General features: G+C 47.5%; 1 protein-coding gene across 1 annotated transcript in view; it reads right to left on the bottom strand.

The window, feature by feature from the left end:
* LOC115092429 (disintegrin and metalloproteinase domain-containing protein 9-like) overlaps positions 1 to 23794 on the bottom strand; it is a 402794-nt gene that overhangs the window by 72477 nt on the left and 306523 nt on the right. The window contains exon 13 of the mRNA XM_029603262.1: positions 4875 to 5049. Coding sequence (XP_029459122.1) covers positions 4875 to 5049 — 175 coding nt within the window. The remainder of the gene's footprint in view (positions 1 to 4874; positions 5050 to 23794) is intronic.

Genomic DNA, 23794 nt, shown 5'->3' with positions numbered 1-23794 from the left:
GAGGCTATGAGAATGATCGTCAAGATAACTGGGCTGCTCTTCTTCCATGAGCAGAGTTTTCCCACAACTCCCACATCAGTTCCATTACGGGGTCATCCCATTTTCAAATTGTGTGTGGAAGACAGCCGTCTCCCCCATTACCGATTCCATTGACTGTCCCCTCATCTGTGGCTCAATTGACCACTCAAGAGCTCCAGGAATTCTGGATACACTGAGAAGAGATGCTCCAGAAGGTAACGGAGAGAGCCAAAAAAGCCACGGATGCACATCATAGACCTGTGCCACAATTTAAGCCAGAGGACAAGGTGTGGCTTAGCACCCATCATATTCGATTCTGGATGCCCACCATTAGACTCACCCACCGTTACATCAAGCCCTTCCCAATCACCCACCAGGGTGATTGGGAAGGGCTTGGGAAGTCCATAATGTATTCCACATTTCCCTTCTCAAGCCTCTAGTCGTCATGTGGTCCTCTAGGAAACTGCCCGAGCCCCAAGAGGTATCCTCAGAAAAAGATGCTATCTACTGGGTAGAAGAAATCCTGGATGTCAGGCGTTGAGCTAAGAGATGAGAATTCCTGATATCATGGGAGGAGTATGGTCCAGAGGAGAATACTTGGGATCCTGCTGAACGAATTTCTTGCTTTGTACCCCAAGAAACCCATACCCTCTGTGGGGGGGTTAGAGGAGAGAGTACTTTTGCATTTGGCTGGTCGCAGAATGGACCCACAACCAGCTGCTCTTACCTCCAGCCCCGAGCTGCGGGCAGGATTCTCCGATGGGACAGACCCCCCAGACAAAGCATGGCAGGTTGCCACAACTGAACAGGTCTAACACACCAGCCTGAGGAATGCTGCCACCAGCTGTCCCGGGCTTCTCTAGGTGCTCGCATGCCAAACTTGCTTCCCGATCATGGGAAATTCCCAGCTGTGCCCTCTGATGACATCAAGAGCATCTCTGTATTTAAGGCTCCCTCCAGTGCTCCTCAGATGCCTTGGCAATAGGTTGATTCCGTTGGAGTAGCAGTTTGCCTCTGTGTTCCTAATCCTTATCTTTGTCTCCTGGTTCCTGTTTCACTGAGTTCATGTGTCCTGTTCCTGGTTCCTTCACAAATATGGTCTTCTCCTGAGTTCTTGTCTTCATGGTCTGCCTTCCCTCATTGGTCTTCAGTGTCTCGTCATCCTGTTGTTCCTCTTCTCCACACCCTTCGGATCAGACTCCTGGCTTTGTCTTCAGATTGGACACTTGGCTTTGACTTCAGATTGTACTTTGACCCTGCTTGATCTCTGCCTGCCTTTGGCTACTGCCTGTTCATCGACTTGCATGAACTCCTGCCTGCCCAGACCACTACACTGAATGAACTCCACCTGGCTGTGTCCACAGCCTGCACCAGTCTCTGCTGCTTGCTGCCTGGCCCGACCACTGCTCATATTGACTCCGCTTCTCTCCATGCTAGTCTGTAACACCCTATACAAAGGAGCTACATTTCCACAGAGGCCTGTGCCTAAGTCTAGCTGGCCCTGGCATCCAAGGGCTCAAACTAAGGGGAATGATGGCTGGTACTGGTGAAGCTCCTATTGGGACTCTACTCCAGTCAGCTCTGTCTGCTGATGGTGGGAACCTACAGGGCTCCTCAGTCCAAGGGTCCACTTCTGCAACATCAACAGGGGTACTGAATTAGGCTACAGCTTGTAATTCAACAGGGTTACTGAATAGGCTACAGCTTGTAATTCAATAGGGGTAGTGAATTAAGCTACAGCTTGTAATTCAATATGGTACTATTTAGGCTACAGCTGTAATTCAGTAGGTTACTGAATTAGGCTACAGTTTGTAATTCAACAGGGATACTGAATTAGGCTACAGCTTCTAATTCAATATGGGTGCTGTTTAGGCTACATCTTGTAATTCACTAGGTTACTGAATTAAGCCTCAGCTTGTAATTCAATATGGGTACTATTTAGGCTACAGCTTGTAATTCAGTAGGTTACAGTTTGTAATTCAATAAGTTACTGAATTAGGCTACAGTTTGTAATTCAACAGGGATACTGAATTAGGCTACAGTTTGTAACTGAATAGGAGTGCTGAATTACGCTACAGCTTGTAATTCAATATGGGTACTATTTAGGCTACAGCTTGTAATTCAGTAGGTTAGTTTGTAATTCAACAGGGATACTGAATAGCCTACAGCTTGTAATTCATCAGGGGTACTGAATTAGGCTACACCTTGTTATTCAATGGGGTACTGAATTAGGCTATAGCTTATAATATAATAAGTTAGGGGCGGATTTTCAGAGCCCTGCTCGCCTAAATCCGCCCAAAACCGGGCGGATTTAGGCAAGCAGGGCCCTGCGCGCCGGTGAGCCTATTTTACATAGGCCTACCGGCGCGCGCAGAGCCCCGGGACTCGCGTAAGTCCCGGGGTTCTCCGAGGGGGGCGTGTCGGGGGCGGGCCCGGTCGTCGCGGCGTTGCGGGGGCGTGTCGGCAGCGTTTTGGGGGCGGGTACGGGGGGCGTGGCTACGGCCCGGGGCGGTCCAGGGGCGTGGCCGCGCCCTCCGTACCCGCCCCCAGGTCGCGGCCCGGCGAGCAGGAGGCCCGCTGGTGCGCGGGGATTTACGCCTCCCTCTGGGAGGCGTAAATCCCCCGACAAAGGTAAGGGGGGGCTTAGACAGGGCCAGGTGGGTGGGTTAGGTAGGGGAAGGGAGGGGAAGGTGAGGGGAGGGCAAAAGGAAGTTCCCTCCGAGGCCGCTCCGATTTCGGAGCGGCCTCGGAGGGAACGGGGGTAGGCTGCGCGGCTCGGTGCGCGCCGGCTATACAAAATCAATAGCCTTGCGCGCGCCGATCCAGGTTTTTAGCAGATACGCGCGGCTCCGTGCGTATCTACTAAAATCCAGCGTACTTTTGTTTGCGCCTGGAGCGCCAACAAAAGTAGGCCTATTCGTGGAGTATGAAAATCTACCCCTTACTGAATTAGGCTACAGTTTGTAATTCAATAGGGGTACTGAACTAGGCTACAGTTTATAATTCAATAGGGATATTGAATTACAATACCTATAGTACCTGAATGTAATCCACTTTGAAGCGCTGAAAAAAGTGCGAAAAGCAGAATACAAATAAAATTAAAAAAAAAAAGTTGTAGCTTAATTCAAAGAAATCATATCATCAAAGATAAGGTCCCTCAGCTTATGAAAGTTTCTTCTGGCTTCTTGAGGTTGATGAAAGAAGTGATGTCATGAAATCCTTTAGGGTGAGAATTCTATAACTTCTGGTCCTCAGGGATATATGCATGCAGATAGTACAGTTTGGTATATCATGAGAAGAGCCCAAGCACCTTACACAGTGGTCATGACCATCTGTGAGAGGCATCTTTGGATCACAGAGGGCCCACTTCTTAAAGCCCAGCATGGCAAAAATAAGAGAGGCTAAATCATACCCAAGTTTTGCAAAAAAAAAAAAAAAAACCCCACCCCAAAAACCCCATAAAATTAAAAATTTTAAAAGATATTTGTGAAAAATGAGAATATAGAAAAACCTAACAAGTGGATTTCCAGAGGCAGGAAAAATGTGTTGATATGCATGAGTGAATGAAAAGGTACGATTTGCATGGCAGAGAGCTGCACATCAATGCCTACATATGCCCAGAAAATCTTTCTTGTTTTGGTTTTTTTTTTTAGCTCTGAGAGAATTTTTCCATCCTAGTACCATCAGAATGATGTCACCCCAACTTGGTGGCTGACTTCATCTTGTTTGTCCACAGATAAAAATGTGGTTATATCTGAAGTGCACAGAAGTGTGAGTGATGATGCATATTTTTGCAAGAAGTTATTAAGCAAACTAAGGGCTTGATTCACTAAAGCTTTTCTCCCATTCTGTGTCTATGGGAAAAGACCTTGAATCAGGCCCTAAAATTAGTTTAAATAAACATACTGCTGGTGAACCTATATTTATTAAAATCCTTATAGGGATCAATTAATATTGTTTGTGATTTCAATGAATCAAGCTTGAATTTTAAATCCAGAGTTCAGTCCTGATTTGAGGAAGAGTTAAGTGAAGACTAAGGCTTGAATTTTGGCACAAGGCAACACAGGCAACTGCCTAATGTGCCAAAGTGTGAAGACACTACTGGTACTAGCAAGTTGCACTTTCCATGCACTAATCAACAGGTTGAGAGATGGTTAGGATGAGGGTGGGGTGAACAGATGCCTTCCTGGGATCGATATAATACACTAAAAGGACATCATGACATGCTACCATCCAGCCTAATGCTCCTGCAGCTGATCTCTAATCCAGATGCAGAATTAGCAATGCCATGCCATCAGGTGACTGCAGACTATGGGAGCTAGATCTCACAGCATGCAGGAGTCTGCTAGAGGGACACAGGAGACGAAAGACTTCTGTGAGAGAAGATTTGTGCTGGATGGAGTCTGGAACCATTGCCGCTACCACTGGTAGGAGAAGAGAGAAAGAGAGAGAGGAGATGATGGATGATGCTGGGTGGGGAGAGAGGGGGGGGGGAATGGATGCTGGGTGGGGAGTGCAGGTTGCAAGATAGAAACTGAGCAGGTGTTGGAGAGAGCGTGAGATGGATGCTGCTAGGTAGGGTGGGGAGAGAGGAAGATGCTGGGTAGGGAGTTGAGAAAGAGAGAGAAACGGGATGCTGCTGAACAGAGGGTTAGAGATGTAACAAGAAAGAGGGGATGCTGTGCTGGACCTGCAACTAGAGGGAGCACTGTGCTAAAGTCTGGGTGGAAGGTGTGTGTGTGGGGGGGAGGGGTGTAAATAAAGGTTTGCTTATAGGAGCCTAAATCTGGCCCTGTGAATATTATATTGTATTTAATTACTGTATATTAAGATGTATTTCTAATGTCACTACTAACATTTCCATCTTGGCAGTCACAATCTTCTCCAGGTTGTAGTACATAATCCCAACATAGTGGACTTCCTGGAGATGTATTATCTCGACTCTCTATTAGGCATAGGCCTTCATTCCTCAGAAGGAAATCGTCAAAGTCAGCAGCAGAACAGTCACTTAATGTCGCTGTATAATTAACACTTACAAAAAAAAAAGAAAAACTATTACCACATCATGAACAGTTTAAGTAGCCACCTTGGTCCTTCAAAGGTTGTGAAGCCTCTTACAAGACCAACAAGATATCACACAGGTCCCTTCTTCAGATACAACTCATGGGGATCCAAGTGATCTTGAAAGCTCATGGATTACAACATCTTTTGTTGGTTTTGTAAAAGATGTCATACAACCTAGAAAGACTGCAGAATGAAAACAGAGTTTTAAAAAACATATCAATTTATGCAGCATTTATGCACTAAACAAACACCACTAGTCCTAAATTATCTGGGGTTGTGGAGTTTTCTTTCATTATCTATTGGTGAGAATAACCTTTGCTAAATCAGCAACTCTGTATTCTACAACTGAGAAGCTAAGATAGGCAGATGGATAACCTGTGCACAAACACATTATTTAATATTTGCATTATTGCTGGAGCTTTCAGAAAACCTAAAAAACATAATATTCAAACAGCCCACCACAGACTTTAGCCTGAATTTTCAAAGCTGGATTATGCTCATTATGCCAGAGTTAAACAAACTACATTGGCTTCCTATGGACTATCAATTGCAATTTAAAATTCCGGGAATGGTTTTTAAAGCATTGCAAGAAGATGGGCTGGTATATCTAAAAGAATTACCAGAGGGTTACCATTCTTCCTGGCAGTTGCACTCAACAGAGAAGTCCTTTTTTAAAGTATGTGGATTATAAATTACTTATAAGTATGTGTTTGCTGTAGTGGGCCTACTCTTTGAAATAGCTTCCCAACAGAGCTTAAAGCTGAAACTGATTTAAAAAGCTGTAAGAAACAGCTTAAAACATCATTTTGTTCAAAGCAGATCCCTGTTATGATCCAAGTTGATTTTATTTTATATTTCATACTAGAATGTTTTATTTTCTGTGATTCATTTTTATTGATGTTTGTGAATGTCTTTATTTAATGTAATGATTTGTTTTTGGGTTTTTTTTAACTCTTTATTTCTACTTTCATGGTTATACAAATACAAACAAAATGCTTGAAACAGATACAAGGGGTAAGCTTCAAAATAATAAGTAAAAACTTTAGAATCAACCACAAGAATTTAGCCCTAAAAAAGTCCACAAATTATGAAGCCGAATAAGGACTGCTGAGGGACTTCAAATTATAAGAAAAGAAACCCCAGGAACAACCAAGCCTATAACTGGGAAGTAAAAAAAAAAAAAATGGCCATTATATTATAGTTCTGGAGTAGATGTGTTGTGTTTCGCGCCCGCGGCCGTCCGCGGGCGCAACCCGCCGCAGCAAACAGCCCAAAGGAAGCCCGGACCCAGGGCAGTCATTCCTGCAGGCTGGAGTGGGCCCGCGGGGTACCCACTCGCCGGGAACCCTCCTAGCCTCCCCGGGGCTCAGCGTCTCACTGCCGGGAGAATCCAAGATGGCCGCTGCCATGGGATCCAAGATGGCCGCCATCAACTCATTTGCATTTAAAGGGACCTGGTCCCTTTAACTAGACTCACCTGCTTCCAATGATCCAGAGCAGAGGAAGTATATAGGGAGGCTTCCTCTGCTCATTCCTTGACTTGGCAACGTCTCTTGCGAGTGTTGTTTGAGTCTGCTTGCCTCGGTGAGTTCCTGCTTCTTGCTCCTGTTTTGTGTTGGTGTTCCTGGTTCCTGACTTCGGATTGGCTTACAGTGATTCTCTGGTTCCTGACTTCGGATTGGCAAGCGGCGATTCTCTGGTGCACGATCTTGGACTGGTGAGCGACGACCCTCTGGCACTTGACCTAGGACTCCTCCAAGACTCCATCTCCAAGGGCCCACCTAAGTCCCAGCGGCCCGGGTCCCTACAGGCTCCTCCTGGGGGGACCACGGGCTTCCAGGGCGAAGCTCCAGTTGGCCTTTGCACCATTGCTCTGACCTCCCTAGGTCCACCTAAGTCCCAGCGGTCGGGTCCCTACGGGCTCCTCCCGGGGGGACCGCAGACCACCAGTGGTGAAGACTCAGCGCCTCATCTCGTCTCTTCATTGCCTCTGTATTCGTCTCAGCCTCCAGTGCCAAGGGTCAGCCGGTCCCGCCTCCTGTTCTACCTCGCCACCCAACAAGAGACCCTACGGACCCTCCGAAAGGTATACCATCCTCTTGTCGGCCAAGGGTCCACAAGCCTAAGCATAACAAGATGTAGACAAAACAGAAGTTTTACTATCCACAAGAGCTTTCAATTGACATGGGTCAAAAAACACATATCTGTTATTATCCATAATAATTACACATTTTGCTGGGTATTGTAATGCAAACTTTCCCCTCAAACTAATAAGTTTTTCGAAAGGATAAAAAATCCTTCCTTCTTAATTGTGTCTGTCTAGATATATCAAGGAAAATCCTAACCACCTGTCCCAGGAATAAAGCCTCCTTATTAAAAAAAAAAATACAAAGAATAAGGTTTTTAATAACCTGAGAACCACAAGTAATTATGAAGGTGGCTCGTCCCGAAATATCTTCTCCTGATTGCTCTAAAAAGCTAGTTAAATTAAAGCTGGAAGGAGAAGCAGATGTGAGACCAGGGGTAGGATATTCTTTCTTTGCAAAAGGAATATAATATACATTAGACAAAGACGGGAGAGTTCTCCGATATCCTGAAAATCTCTTTTAAATATCTCTTTACAAGCTCATGTCCACTGATTAATGAGGAATAAGAAAAATTTAAGAAAGGGCCAGATTCATTCAGGCTTTTTTCCCCATTTTGTGTCTATGGGAAAACCCCTTAGTGAATCAGGTCCAAAGATTTAAGGAATGCGATTTGTTCTCAAGAATCTCAATTTTCCTATCAATAACAGCAGGATATAGTCCTCACATATGGGTGACGTCACTGAACGGAGCCCTATCACGGAACACGTTCTGTCAAAGTTTCTAGAAACTTTGACTGGCACACTGAGCATGCCCATCATGCCATTATCCCTGTAGCCACAGGGGTCTCCCTTCAGTCTCATTTGAGGCAAAAAGTGCGAGCGAAAAAATAAAAGAAAAAAAACATTCTTGGACCCAACTCCGCGGGGTGGAAGGTGGGTTTCGTGAGGACTACATCCTGCAGTCCTGGGAGAACACCTGTTACAGGTAAGCAACTCTGCTTTCTCCCAGGACAAGTAGGATGGTAGTCCTCACATGTGGGTGATTAGCAAGTTACAGGCTGACTCATATTTGTTTGGATCTACAGTATACAACTTGTGCAACAGGCACAACCATTGGTGTATTGTTGGGAAAAATGAGGCAGCCTGAAAAACCACAGCAGATGGATGTGGAAGGAATTGGGATTATACTGGAAATAAGTTTTTCAAGACAGATTGGCTGAAGGCAGAGTCTTGATGTCCTTCCTTGTCCAGGCAGTAATGTGCTGCAAATGTGTGAAGAGAACTCCATGTTGCAGCTTTACAGATCTCAGCAATCGGTACTGAACGGTAGTGTGCTACTGACGTTGCCATTGCCCTTACTGAGTGCACCTTCACTCGTCCCTGAAGAGGAAGGACTGCTTTCTCATAGCAGAGTTTGATACAGTCTGCTAGCCGGTTGGATAGAGTTTGTTTGCCCACTGCAACTCCAGGTTTGTTTTTATCGAAAGAAACAAAGAGTTGGGTGGATTTCCTATGGACTGCAGTGTGGTCTAGGTAAAATGCAAGTGCATGTTTACAGTCCAAGGTGTGTAAAACTCTCTCGCCCTGGTGAGAGTGGGGCCTTGGGAAAAAGGTGGGCAAGACTATAGACTGATTCAAGTGAAAGTCATTTACCACTTTAGGAAGGAATTAAGGGTGAGTACGGAGTACAACTCGGTCATGGAGGAACCTTGAATAGGGCGAGTATGTGACAAGTGCTTGTAACTCACTAACCCTTCGAGCAGATGTAATGGCGATTAGGAAAAGAACTTTCCATGTAAGGAATTTAACATCACAGGAGTGTAGAGGCTCAAATAGAGAGCGCATGAGCCTTGTAAGTACTACATTCAGGTCCCATTCTGTCACTGGTGGTCGTAGAGGGGGCTTAAGTTGTAAAAGACCCCTCATAAACCAACTAACAAGGTTTTGTGCTGTAATCAAGGCATCCCCTACATCCTTGTGGTACTCTGAGATGGCACTGAGGTGTACTCGTATTGAGGAAGTCTGGAGACAAGAGTCCGAAAGGTGCCAGAGATAGTCTAACAGAGAAGGAGTGGGGTAGGAAAAAGGGTCGATGCCTTTCTGCATGTACCACGTGGTAAATCTTTTCCACTTAGAAAGATAGGATTTTCGTATGGAAGGCTTTCGTGAAGCTACAAGCACTTGAGAAACCTTAGATGAAAGATTGAGTGGTTGTAGGATCATGCTTTCAACATCCAAGCTGTGAGGGACAGGGTTTGAAGGTTTGGGTGGCGTAACATGCCATGGTTCTGAGTTATGAGAGTGGGCGCTGTGCCCAGGCGAATTGATTCTCAGATGGAGAGGGCGAGAAGGATGGGAAACCATTTATTTATTTATTTTATTTAAAAGCTTTTATATACCGCAAATAGGACAGTAGCCTGACCGTCTAAGCGGTTTACAATAAAACATTCATAATTAAAAGACAAACCAAGCAATCATAAAAAATACATCACATTTATAATTCATCATAATTCAACCATATTTGTATTTAGCTATTTGAGATTAGTATGGTGAACAATTTCCAATATGGGGCTATGACTATCATTGTTCCCCTGTCCTGTTGTAGTTTCACAAGAGTTTTGGCTATCAGCGGTATCGGGGGATATGCATATAGGAGGTCTGTTCCAGGGGCAAGCAAAGGTGTCCATGGCTAACCTTTTTGTTGCCTGTGCAGGGAGCAGAATCTGTCCACTTTGTGATTCAGGTTGGATGTAAAGAGGTCAATAGTTGGTTGACTTCATCGCTGGAAGAGTCTCCTCGTTACCACAGGATCCAGAGACCCCTCGTGGGGATGGAACTGTCGACTGAGGCGATCTGCTACTACGTTGTGTATGCCTGCCAGATAAGTGGCCCGGAGATGCATTGAGTGTGCAAGGGCCTAGGCCCAGATCTGCACAGCTTCTTGCTAGAGGAAATAAGAGCCTGTGCCTCCCTATTTGTTTAAGTAACACATTGCAACTGTGTTGTCTGTATGAAAACAGTCTTGTGTGAAAGGCAGTCTTTGATTGTAAATAGAGCACAGCGTATGGCTCAAAGCTCTAAGAAGTTGATTTGAAACTGTGCTTCGAGTTTTGTCCAAGTCCCTTGAGGTTGAAGGTTGTTCACATGAGCTCCCCAAACTAACCTGGATGCATCTGTAGTTAAGGTTACTTGAGGAACTGGTTGCTGGAAGGGTAGACCTGTCAGCAAGTTGGTTTTTTTGGTCCACCAGAGAAATGATAGACATAGCTGGTGGGTTACATGGATTTGGGAAGAAAGAGGTTGAATGGCTTGGATCCACTGAGATTTCAAAATCCATTGAATTATCCGCATGGCCAGCCTGGCCATAGAAGTGACATGGACCGTGGAAGCCATGTGGCCCAGCAATGTGAGGAATTGATGGGCTGAGGCTGTTTTCCTTGCGCAGAGATGTAGCTAGTCTGGAGAGTGTGTCTGCGCGGTCATTGGGCAGAAAGGCCTTTTCGATCGTAGTGTCCAAAACTGCTCCGATGAAAGTCAGGAGGTGAGATGGAATAAGGTGGGATTTCTGGTAATTGATGAGAAACCCCAATGAGTGTAGCAGATTGATGGTGAGCTTGAGAACGTCGAGAGCTCCTTGCTTGGATTGACTCTTGATTAGCCAGTTGTCCAGGTAAGGAAACACGTGAATGCTGTGTTTGCATAGATGGGCTGCAGCCACTGCTAGGCACTTTGTAATACACGGGGTGCCGCAGCAAGTCCGAAAGGCAGAACCTGGTACTGAAAATGTTAATTTCCCACTACAAAGCGCAGGTATTTGCGGTGATGTGGGGATTTTGGAATGTGTGCATAAGCGCCTTGAAGATCCAGAGAACAGAGGCCATCTCCTTTTTTGCAGAAGGGGAAGCATGGTGCCAAGGGACACCATCCTGAATTTTTCTTTTTGTAGAAATTTGTTGAGATTGCGGAGGTCCAGGATGGTGCAGAGACCAACTGATTTCTTTGGAATGAGGAAATAGCAGGAGTAGAACCCTGTGCCCTGTGCCCAGGGAACATGTTCCACAGCCCTGGCGCTCAGAGGAGTGGACAGTTCTAACTCTAGAAGGGTTGTGTGATCTGTTTGCATCCACAGTGGATTGGGTGGTGAATCTGGGGGCAGCATGAGGAAGTTTAGATGATATCCTTTGGTTATGATGGAGATAACCCATTGGTCTGTGGTAATGCCAAGCCAGTTTATTATGAAATGGTGAATCCGACCTCCTACTGGCAAGTCTGGATTTGGATTTGTGGAGTGGCTGCTGTTCTCTGGATAGATTTCAAAACCCAGATGCTTGGCCTGTTTGCCGGGCTGGCTGAGGCCTGGATGGTTTAGGCTATTGTGGATGTCCTCTCTGAGGTGGTTTGGTTGAACTCACACAAGATGTAGGTGGGTAGTACCTGCACGAGCGATAAAATGTTTTCCTGGGGTCCCTTCTCATGGTCCTTCTTGCAGAGGAGGGAGCCTCTGTATTAACCATGGACAACTGACACAGGGTCTCATGGTGGTCTTTCAGTTGAGCCACTGCGTCCTGTATTTTGTTGCCGAATAGATTTTCTCCGGTACACGGCAGAACAGCGAGCTTGTCTTGGACTTCAGCTCGCAAGTCTGATGCCTTAAACCAGGCCCATCTTCTGGCACTGATTCCCGTAGCTGATAAGCACAAGGCAGTCTCAAAGGAATCGTAAGCAGCCCTTACTTCATGCTTTCCAGCTTCAAGGTCTTTTTTGTAGTATGGCGTTGAGGTTATCCTGTCGTTGTTGGGGAAGAGAGTCAGCTATTCCCTGGACTTGCTTCCAGAGATTCCTCTGATATTATGTCATGTATAGTTGGAATGCAGCTATGCGTGACACTAGCGTAGAGCCCTGAAAGATTTTCCGACCCAAAATGTCCAGGAATTTTTGGTCCTTTTCAGGGGGAGATGAAGAGTGAGGGCGCAATCGCCTGGCCTTTTTCTGTGCAGATTCAATTACCACTGATTGGTTTGGTAGTTGTGGCTTTTGGAATCCTGGAGTTTGCTGGACGAGATACGTTGCATCTGTCTTACTAGTGCAAGGGTGCTCCCATAAACGATGTTGGAGATCCAAGAGTACCTCGTGGACGGGAATATCCATAATTTCTTTGGGAGCATCAACAAATTGGAGGACTTCCAATGTTTTATTGCGGGTGGCTTCCTCTGTGATCAGGTCAAAAGGGATTGTCTCCTCTTCTGGAGGAGATGGTTCTGATATTATGTCCTCCGTAGAAGTTTTAGTGTCAACCTCCTCCCATGGGTCATATGGGGCCTCTGGCTAAGATCCTGAGGGAGGGAAAGAAGCTGGTACTTCAGGTCATGTTGGCACTGATGGATCCCTCGATGGCCTCGATGGAGGATGCAGTGGCACCGATGAAGATTTCAGTGGCATCAACGTCATCGAGGGGAATTGTGGGTGTCTCGGTCCCAAGAGCCCTGACGGACCAGGAACCAGTTCTGGCATCGGTAGAAGTGATGTTGGGAGAGGACTTTCTCTTCTGAGGATCCCGGAATGGGTATCAGGGGTTTCAGAGACTCAATGGGTTGTTTTGGCATTGGCGGCCCAGGCTGGGTCAGAAGGGCACCGATGAGTGTGTCCAGATGATCGAGCAGCAGTGTAAATATCGATGGCTCCGGTGCCGGTATGGGGACCGGCATTGGTGGTGGCTGTAGGTTCCAGAGGGCATCGAGGACCGCCTGTCGGACAAGTACGTCCAGCTCCTCCCTGGAAGCTGGTATCGGTAACACAGCTACAGCAGGAAGCAGGCTAGGCGTAACTGGCACCTCCACAGGAGTTTGTGGGGGCTCAGTACCCAGCATCATTAACAATGGGGATCGCCTCGGTATCTCAGGTGAAGAGGAGGTTGGAGACTCCTCTACCCATGTCCTCTTCGCAGTCGGCTTGATAGATGGTGTCGGTGCCGGCACAGGGAGTGGAATCGCGTCGTGCCAGTGTCGATGTTTCCCTCAGTGCTTGGTCTGGTCCTTCTCCTGCACCGAGGAAGATGATGCCAATGCCTTAGTGTTGTCGGTGACGGATGGTCACCGCTGACTTGGTGCTCCCAGCGCGGTTTGTCGATGGATTTTTTCATTGTTCCTGCCGGTGACGATTAGGTGGACATCGATGGAGTTATCTTGATTTTAAAAAGGGACTCCATCTTGTCTAGGCAGGCCTGCCTACCCTTTGTGGTCATTTGAGCACAATTTGGGCATCGACGAACGTCGTGTTATGAGCCGAGGCACAGCACACAGACATCATGCAGGTTGGTAATTGACATGGTACAGGAACACTCCAGGCATTTTCTAAAACCCATTGCCATGATGGAAAAAAGGGGCCGCAAAAACGGTCAATGTCCTGTGAACACCGAGGAAGAGAAAGCAGGAACTGATTGAAGATAGTGGAATTTACTCACCGACTACAAAAACAGATGTCATGATAGGAGACCTCTATGAGGGAACTTTTTTGTGAAGTAAACTTCAAATTTTTCCGTGAGGAAATATAGTGAGAAAATTCTCACAGAGCTCAAAACCGCAAGGCAAACTGCAGCGTGGAAAAAAAGAGAATGAAGGGAGACCCTTTAAGCTACAAGGATAATGGCATGATGGGCATGCTCAGTGTGCCAGTCAAAGTTTCTAGAAACTTTGACAGAAAGTGTTCCGTGATGGGGCTCCGTTCAGTGACGTCACCCACATGTGAGGACTACCATCCTGCTTGTCCTGGGAGAATATCCTTTATCATAACAGCTTGAGAATTTTCATACGATAAATCATGAGATTCTAAGACTTTAATTCTGGCTTCTTGATTTGCAGAAATCATCCGACTATTTGAAATTTGATTCTATATAACTTCTATACTGAGAAAATAGTCCCAAATTTACTGTGCACAGTTTGATCAAGATTTACTATTGCTTTCCAAACATCCTCTATTGCACTGGGAGTGGACCCTTAGCCTGAGGCAGGATTAGTACGGCCCTCTGGTCAGACCCAGAGAGTGCCTGCCACCAGGATGTGGAGGAGGAGACAGAGGCTAGCTGGAGCTTCGCCAATAGCAACCTGGGGTTTCTGCAGGTTGAGCCCTTGGGTACCCGGGCAGCCTGGTCTTAGGTGGGCCTCACAGGGTCTCCTGGAGAGAAAGTTCAAGGGTGTGCCCACCACGAACAAGGGTGCATGGACAATGGTCAGACCAGAATGTCTGGAGGTCACAGGAGGCCAGAATAGAGTGTCCGAGTGTATGGTGAGGATCAAGGCCAGAGCCAAGATCAGAGTGGTCAGCCGAAGCAAGGGTCAGTACCAGTAATCAGTCCAGGAATAGTCAGGTCAGGCAAAGGTCAAGTTCCAGGCAGCGAGTAGACGTCGTCAGGAGTCAAGCAGCAATCAGAAGAATGATCAGGAGACAGGCAGTGGTCGGTTCCAGGCAGCGATCAGAAGAATGGTCAGGAGACAGGCAGTGGTCAGTTCCAGGCAGCGATCAGAAGAATGGTCAGGAGACAGGAAGTGGTCGGTTTCAGGCAGCGAGCAGAGGAATGGTCAAGAACAAGCAAGAGGTCAGTACCGTGAGATCAGTCCGAAGGATACTACCAGGAGAGACGAAGGAACAGAAGACACAGGAACTGGGGAACGCTGGAACAGGAGACACTGGAACAGGAGACACTGGAACTGGCAAACTTACTATCACACATTAATCAACCCGAACGAGGTGCTCGTCAGACCCGGGCCCCGGCCACCATGGAAACGGACGCCAGACGGAACGGTGGTCCCAAGGTGTGGTCGACTGGGCGTGGGCCCCGACGAGCGGGGAAGGACCTGATTGCCAAGGCAAGGAAGTGGTGTCAGACCACTTCCCTTAATGCTGCGTTCAATCAAGGCGCACCACAGAGCTGGGAGCCGCCCTTGGCCCTTTAAGAGGCCGGGCGGTTTGCGCGTGCATGCCTGGGGGTGGGGACGGTGCCATGGAGGACGCCGAGCCCCGCCGTTGGGCCTGGCTGGAGGTGGAAGGCCCGGGGGACGCCGCCGCGGAATGCCGCTGGCGGGCTGAGCTGGCAGTAGTGGCGAGGGAGGCTGACCTGGGAGCAGGAGAAGGGTGAGCGGACCCAGACATGGGCCTGACGCGGGCAGGACGCATAACAGTACCCCCCCACCCAGGCCTCCCCCTTACCGGCTTTGGCTTCTCTGGATGGTCCCTGTGGAAGGTCTGGAGCAAGGCTTTGTCGTAGATATGATGAGAAGGTTCCCAGGAGTTTTCCTCTGGCCCAAAACCCTCCCATGACAGGAGGTACTCCCAATGGCCTCTGTTTTGTTGGACGTCTAATACCTCTTTGACTCTGAGGACGTCCTTGGCCTCGTCTTCCAGATGAGTGGGAGCTGGAGGCCTTCGAGAAGGCCAGTTTAAGATCAAAGGCTTTAGTAAAGACACGTGAAAGATGTTGTGTATGCCCATGGATGCGGGTAGTTGCAGCTGGTACATTACCGCCCCACAAGTCGGATGACGGGAAATGGTCCGATGAACCTGGGGGCCAAGCGTTGGGAAGGAAGTCGGAGTCTGATATTTTTGGTACTTAGACAGATCTTCTGGCCTGGCCGGAACAGAGGTGCAGTGCGACAATGAGCGCCCGTGAAGCGCTTGGCTCATTCGGCGGCCTGGCCCAGCCGCTCCTTCACTTGGTTCCATAACTAACGTATTGTTTGAGCCATGGACTGAGCAGCTGGTAAAGGTACGGAAAGCGGCACTGGCAAGAGGCAGGTGTGGCTGGCGACCAAATACCACTGAGAAGGGTGAGACATCAGTGATGGAGGCGACATGGATATTGTGATATAACTCGGCCCAGGGTAGCAGATCGGCCCAGTTATCCTGCTGGTCATTAACGTACGAGTGTAAGAAAGTCTTTAAGGTGTGGTTGGTTCTTTCTGCTTGGACGTTCACCTGGGGGTGATAGGCTGAAGTCAAACTTAGGGTAATTTCGAATTTCTTACATAGAGACTTCCAATATCTGGCAGCAAATTGTGGACCTCGATCTGAAATGATCTCTTTGGTAATCTGCGGAGGCGGAAGACATGGTTAAGGAAGAGCTTAGCCAGTTTAGGGGCTGAAGGAAGGTTCTGTAATGGAATGAAATGCCCCATTTTCGAAAACTGATTGATAATCACCCAGATGACTGTGTTGCCTTTGGGTGGAGCAACGGTAACATGGAATAGACTTAGTTTTTGGGTACTTTCCAGGTTCTTATGGCCAAGCTGGGCTTGATGGACCCTTGGTCTGACCCAGTATGGCATGTTTTTATGTTCTTAAGTCTGTGGAGATGCTTGACCAGGGTTCTGTGGGAGCCGGAAGAGGCTGGAGGAGGCCTCATGGATGGCCAGTCAAGGGTTTCTGCTGCGCACAAATGGAGCAGGAGTCTACAATATTGCGGGAGTCTTTCACCATCGAAGGCCACCAATGATACCTTCTTAGCATTTCGAGGATCCTAGCCTGGCCAGGATGACTGGCCAGTTTTGAGTCATAAGCCCAGCGGAGCATGCGCTCTCGAAGGCGCCGTGGGACCACCATCTTCCCGGCTGGTACTGTGGTGGTAATGGCGAGGGATACACAAGCCGGGTCAATGATGTGTCTTGGTATCTCAGGCGTATCCTCTGGTTCGAGAGAGCGGGAGAGCGCATCCGCACAAAGGTTCTTTGATGCTGGACGGTAGCGGAGTTCAAAGTTAAAATGTTCGAAGAACAATGCCCAGTGGGCCTGTCTGGGATTCAACAATTGGGCCTCCTTCAAGTGTTGAAGGAGGTTCTTGTGGTCTGTGAATATTGTAAACTTATGTTGTGCTCCTTCTAACCAGGGGCGCCATTCTTGAAGGGCTAATTTGACAGCTACGAGTTTGCGATCCCCAATTGTGTAGTTTTGCTCTGTGGCAGAAAATTTGTAGGAATAGAAAGAGCAGGGCACTAAGGCCCCCTTGGATGAGTATTGGCTCAGGATCGCTCCCACCCGAATGGCGGAAGCGTCACCTTCAACGACGAATGGACGATTGGGATCTGGGTGATGAAGACATGCAGAAGGCCTCTTTTAAGGTGTGAAAGGCAGCTTGAGCCTTGGGATTCCAGACTCGAAGGTTGGTTCCTTTCCAAGTTATGGCGGTGAGTGGAGCAGCTAGCATGGAGTAGTTAGCGATAAAGCTTCTGTAGTAATTGGTGAATCCGAGGAATCTCTGTAAGGCACGGAGGCCTACTGGCTGGGGCCAGTCACGAATCCCTTGAAGCTTCTCAGGGTCCATCGTAAAGCCATGATTGGAGATGACGTAGCCCAAGCAGGGCAGACGAGTCTGTTCGAATATGCACTTCTCTAGCTTCGCGTAGAGGTGATTGTCTCTAAGGCATTGGAGGACGGTCCGGACATGTGAGTGGTGGGACTTCAGGTCCTTGGAAAAAAATCAGTATATCATCCAGATATACCATAACAAATGAATATAGTAGGTCTCGAAGGATCTCATTCATCAAGCGTTGAAAGACCGCAGGGGCGCTACAAAGGCTGAGCAGCATTACTATGTACTCGTAATGACTGTCCCTTGTATTGAAAACAGTCTTCCAAATATCTTGTGGTTGGATATGCACGAGGTTGTATGCCCCTTGGAGATCTAGCTTCGTGAAGATCTGAGCCCCTTGCAAGCGGTCAAATAGTTTACTAATGAGGGGCAGAGGATAGCGATCTTTGTGGGTTGTGGCATTTAGCCCATGGTAATCTATGCATGGATGTAAACTCCTGTCTTTCTTCTTCACGAAGAAAAAGCCATCTGCTGCCGGGGAGTCAGAAGGTCTTATGAAACCCTTCTCCAAATTCTCCTTAATGTACTCAGACATCGTCTGGGTCTCCAGAAGCGAGAGAGAGTAGGTTCTGCCCTTGGGGGCCAGGGTACCTGGTAGAAGCTCAATGGGACAATTGAACTTGTGGAGTGGCGGCAGGATGTCAGCATTTTGTTTGGAGAATACATCGTTGAAATCGGAGTACAGAGCAGGCAATGCGGAGAGGGTTGTGGTCTTCAAAACTGTGACTGCAGGATAAACCTGTCGCAGACAGTGGTCCTGGCACTGGAACCCCACTGGATCAGCTGCAGGGATTGCCAGTCAAAATGAGGTGCATGCATCTGGAGCCAAGGAAGTCCTAGGATTACTAGATGCATGGAGCACTTTAGGACATACAAAGAGATTTCTTCTTCGTGGAGAGTTCCCACGGTGAGGCAGAAGGCCACAGTGCGATGAGTAATGCTTCCAGGGAGATGCTCTCCCTGGATTGATGCAATGCGGAGAGGCACCTCCAGAGGCTGAAGTGGGATCTTGAGACATGTGACAATCTCGTCCATAATAAACTATAACTTGCTCCAGTGTCCACGAGCGCGGTAGTGGCAAATGAACAGGACTCCCTCGAAAGGGATACTGGGAGTAATAATTGGAAGCCAGTAACAGTAGTGCCCAAGCTTGGGACCCCCGCAGGGCTCAGGTTTTGTGGTTTTCCCAGTCGCATGGGGCAGGATTGCAGGAGGTGTCCAGAAGCACCACAGTATAGGCAGAGGCCTTGTATTTTACGTTGAAGGCACTCCTCAGGGGACAGGTGCCCGCGATTTACTTGCATGGGTTCTTCGGTTGATAGTGAAGGGGCCGGTAGGGCCTTTAGCTGAGGACTAACTGCACGCACTGGGCATTGGGCAAGAGGTCGGGAGACCTTTACTTCCTGGTGCCGTTGCTGGAGGCGATGATCAATCTTCCCTGCGAGGGAAATCAAGTCCTCTAGAGATATGGAAATCTCGCGAGCAGCTAGCTCATCCTTGAGAGTGGGAGATAGGCCTTCCAAGTAAAGTGCCCGTAGGCAATCCTTTTGCCATCCAAGTTCTGTGGCCAATGTTCTGAACTCCACCGTGAATTCAGTGAGGGATCGTGAGCCTTGATGGAGGTGGAGAAGATGATGGCCCATGATCGCCTGTCGGCCGGGATCCTCAAAGGTCCTCTTGAAAGTGGAGATGAACTGGGATAACTGACCAAGGATGGGATCGGAACGCTCCCAAAGTGGGGAAGACCCCCTCAAGTTTGAGAGTATGAAGGTGATCTTAGTTGAATCGTTTGAAAACAGTGAAGGATGTAATGGAAATTGCATGAAGCATTGGTTGAGGAAGCCTCAGCCCATTGAAGCGGGGTGGAGCTGGAAGAGCCAACAATGCCCTTGGGGGCAGGGTTGGAACCAAGCCTACAGGATTGGCCCTGACAAAGTCCTGTAACTGAGACAGTAGTCTCTCCACAGACGAAACCAGAGTGTCCAGGGCTCATTGTTTTCGGACGATAGCGGCCAGGCTGGGGAAAGCCTGCAAGGCGGGAGACTCCGCCGAGTCCATGGCCTTGGCAACATATTTGCCTTGGAGTGTGCCCTTAGCCTGAGGCAGGATTGGTACGGCCCTCTGGTTGGACCCAGAGAGTGCCTGCCACCAGGAGGCGGAGACAGGAGGAGTCAGAGGCTAGCTGGAACTTCGCCAATAGCAACCCGGGGTTTCTGCAGGTTGAGCCCTTGGGAACCTGGGCCGCCTGGACTTTGACTTAGGTGGGACTTTGACTTAGGTGGGCCTCGCAGGGTCTCCTGGAGAGAAAGTTCAAGGATGTGCCCACCACAAACAAGGGTGCGCGGTCGATGGTCAGACCGAAATGTCCGGAGGTCACAGGAGGCCAGAGCAGAGTGCCCGAGTGTATGGCGAGGATCAAGGTCAGAGCCAAGATCGGAGTGGTCAGCCGAAGCAAGGGTCAGTACCAGTAATCAGTCCAGGAATAGTCAGGTGAGGCAAAGGTCAAGTTCCAGGCAGCGAGTAGACGAGGTCAGGAGTCAGGCACTGGTCGTTTCCAGGCAGCAATCAGAAGAATGGTCAGTACCATGAGGTCAGTCCAAAGGGAACTACCAGGAGAGATGAAGAAACAGGAGACGCAGGAACTGGGGAACGCGAGACGCTAGAACAGGAGACACTGGAACTGGCAAACTTACTATCACACAGTGATTGACCCAAACGTGGTGCTCGTTGGACCCGGCCACTATGGAAGTGGACGGAATGGTGGTCCCAAGGTGTGGTCAACTGGGAATGGCCCCCAACGAACCACTGAACAGGCAGCGGTGGAACACAAGTGTCCTTGGTGGGGAAGGACCCGATTGCCAAGCCAAGGAAGTGGTGTCAGACCACTTTCTTTTATGCTGAGATCAATCAGGGCATGCTGCGGAGCCACCCTTGGCCCTTTAAGAGGCCGGGCAGTTCACACGTGCACCTGGGGGATGCCGAGGCCCACCATGACGTCTGGCTGGAGGTGGAAGGCCCAGGGGACGCCGCTGCAGAATGCTGCGGGTGGGCTGAGCAGGGACCCGTCGGAGCAGGAGAAGGATGAGCGGACCCGGGCGGGACGCTTAACATCCTCCAGACATATTTTAGCTCTAACCACTAGGCTACTCCTCCATGCCTGAGGCATAGAGGAGACTGACAGATTTTCCAAATTATCTGCTGCTCCCACACTAACTTCTTGTCCCAAGGAAGATGATTATAGTAATCCATCTATTCTAAGAGCCGGTGCCACAGGTGGAAAATGGCAGTCAAGGCTCAACAATGTTTTAGCCTCTGGCTGGTGACTGTCCGACCCTCTAACAGCACCAGCAATGAGGGAATCCCCAAAGAGAGAACTCCAAGGCTTCAGCAAACATATGTGGGATGGTTCTTTGAGAAGATAAAGGAGGAGCAGAGAAGGATGAAAAATCAAACAGTGGATGCAAAGCCGGGAGATTACCAGTTGCAATCTTGGATAAAGAAGATTTGAATCTATTGTCTTGGTTTTTGGCTTTAAGGGGCACATGGCTTAGGCACCATGTTTTGAAGGGAAACCAGGCATAGGAAGATGACGTCAGAGACCTGCATGTCAAGAGACCCAAGTGGCTCCAGATGGTCTGAGAGAGCAGGCAACAGGAGACAGATGGCAGCAGTCCTGTAATCAGCTCTGATTTGTTATTGTTTTTATATGTAAGATTATGTGTTGAAACTGTAATCCGCTCTAACTATTGTTGAAGTGGGGTGTATAAACATTTTAAATTCAGCTTTGAAAATCTGCAGGTGATGCATTACCAATGCTGATGTACAAATTTCCACTTGCTCAGGAAAAGGTGCAACTTTGTGCATTATTATTTGCATGCATACTTTTGAAAATCAAGTATGCAGATAAATCATGTCCTCATCCCAATCCCACCCCCCAAAATGCCTCTTTGTAATGCACATAAAAGAACATGTGAAATTATTTTTGTGCTTACTTTCATGCACACAACCGCACCCCCTACCCCCCCTGGGTTGTGTTATAAAAATTAAATCGGGATTTATGCACATTAATCCTTTTGAAAATTACCAAAGAAAAGTCTATCATTCTGGAACTCTGATTAGTGATGAGAAAATTCAGAGAGTTAGGGGGCTTTTTAAAAGATTAGAAAACAAAAAACATTCTTTTGGTTTCATTGAATGCTTCAGCTGTTAAAATTTGTATGAAATGTTTCCAATTACATCCAGAAAATACCAAAGCAAAGCAAAAGTTTGTGGTGTGAACAAAATAATCATTGTCCTTGTCTTACCATTCCTCACCTCTAGTGTTCCCTTAATCTGTGCGGGAATCCACTGCTAGCGTCTAACAGCCAGATGCATTGCAACAAGCTCACTGTTTGAACACATGGGACAGGCAGGTTCATGGGAGTCCCATGGAAATTGCCTGCCCTATGAGGTTCACACCACAAGATAACTGCAGCAAACATGGCTATTAGAATGCAGCAGATCTCCAAGCAACTTAGAGAAAACATTGTTCATCCCATGTGCCCTATAACCATAATAACTATCAACCTGCCATTGTCGAACCATTCCTCACCCTGAGGCCATGATAATAACCACTAACCTTCCATGTTACTTCCATGCCTTACTTCATGGTTTTTAAGTCATGATAATAACCATTGATCTGTTCTTTTCTTACCATTTCAGAAGCAACTGGGAAAGCTTTGATTTGCTGACCTTTTCATTATCATTAGCTTTATAATCAAAACTCAACTAAACTCAAATGCCAAACGGCTTTATTTATTTTGCCAAACTTTGAACTTGGTAAGTAGTTTCTAAAGTAAACCGAACAATGACTTCTACCTCCACTACTCTACAGGCTTTTAATTTATTATACGTCCATTGAAAAAAACCCAGCAATGTGTTTGCTAGAGATGACACCAGCTTTGCAAGATTACCAAGCATTTAAGGAACACATGTTGAGGACTACTAGGGCCCCTTTCTCAGGCAGTTTAAAATATTTTTAATATCGTCTCTGCCCAAGCGTTTTTCTAGCTTTCCCTTAACTTACATTATCTATGAACAGGCATGATAAACAGTCACATCCCCAAGTGACACCACTGCTCATCACCTAGTACAGAAGATGATCACTTGTTGACTGGAATAGTCTAGAATGTTTTCATATATGCAGTAGCTACCTCAGTCTTTTTATGGTTAGCAAGTGACTGGCACCGCTCCTCATTCTGCTAGTTCTCTCAGGTTTATTTCTTCCCCTTCCATGAAATAAAAGAAAAGAAAATTTCTTCTGTAAGGTCTTCCAGCCTTGCAAAAGCTCTCTTTTTAACCATATCAGACAAAAATACCCTGGGGACAATATTCAGTAAGCCAGTGAACAGACAAGTTATCCAGCTAAAGTTAGCCAGATAACTGGTGCTGGGTATTCATTCAGCAGGATAAACGTCCCATTGAATATCCATGATTAAAGTTATTCAGTTAACTTAATTAGCTAACTTTTAAACTTAACTAGCTATATCTAAATATAGCTAATTAGTTTTAAAGTTATCCAGTTTTGTGTGGCTGGATATTTTAAAAATATATCCAGTTAAGTGGTGCTAGTTTTGTTAAAAAAAAAAAAAAAAGTGCAAGCTTGTGGCTAGTTTCCCCCCCTCAAATATTTACTAAGTGACCCTTCCGGGCTGAGACTTTCTCACCCCAAACTCCTCTGAATGCATATTAAAAAGATGTGATGGGCTCCAGAGCTTGACCTTTGTGCCTTCCCCACCGCTTTCCCTGATCCTCTGAAAATGCCCCAGTGTGCCCCTTTTCTCACTCCTTCTACCCCCTCACCCCAACCCTATCCCTCTTACCTATCCAGTACCTTAAGAAATGAGGAACATCTGCCAGGATCACATAGAAACATAGAAATGACGGCAGAAGAAGACCAAACGGCCCATCCAGTCTGCCCAGCAAGTTACGCACTTTATCCATTTTTTTTCCCTTTTTCTCTCTCCCACCTGTTACTATTGGCTTCCAGTACCCTCCGGCCCTAATTCCTCTCCACCCCACCACCGTATCTGCATCCAAGTGAACATCCAGCTCAATTAGGGTAGCAACCGCTGGAACAAGCAGGCCACACCCCTGCCCCATACTCTTACCCACCCCTGGTTTTTTGTTTGTTTGGTTTTTTTTTTTTTTGAGATGGCAGCCCTCCATCCTTCCACTCCGTGAAGGTGGAACACCAACCACTAGCCACTGGCATCCCGCTCCGTGAATGC

The sequence above is a fragment of the Rhinatrema bivittatum genome, chromosome 5 (assembly GCF_901001135.1).
Source record: "Rhinatrema bivittatum chromosome 5, aRhiBiv1.1, whole genome shotgun sequence".
Lineage (NCBI taxonomy): Eukaryota > Metazoa > Chordata > Amphibia > Gymnophiona > Rhinatrematidae > Rhinatrema > Rhinatrema bivittatum.
This window is presented reverse-complemented; position numbering and strand designations above follow the sequence as displayed.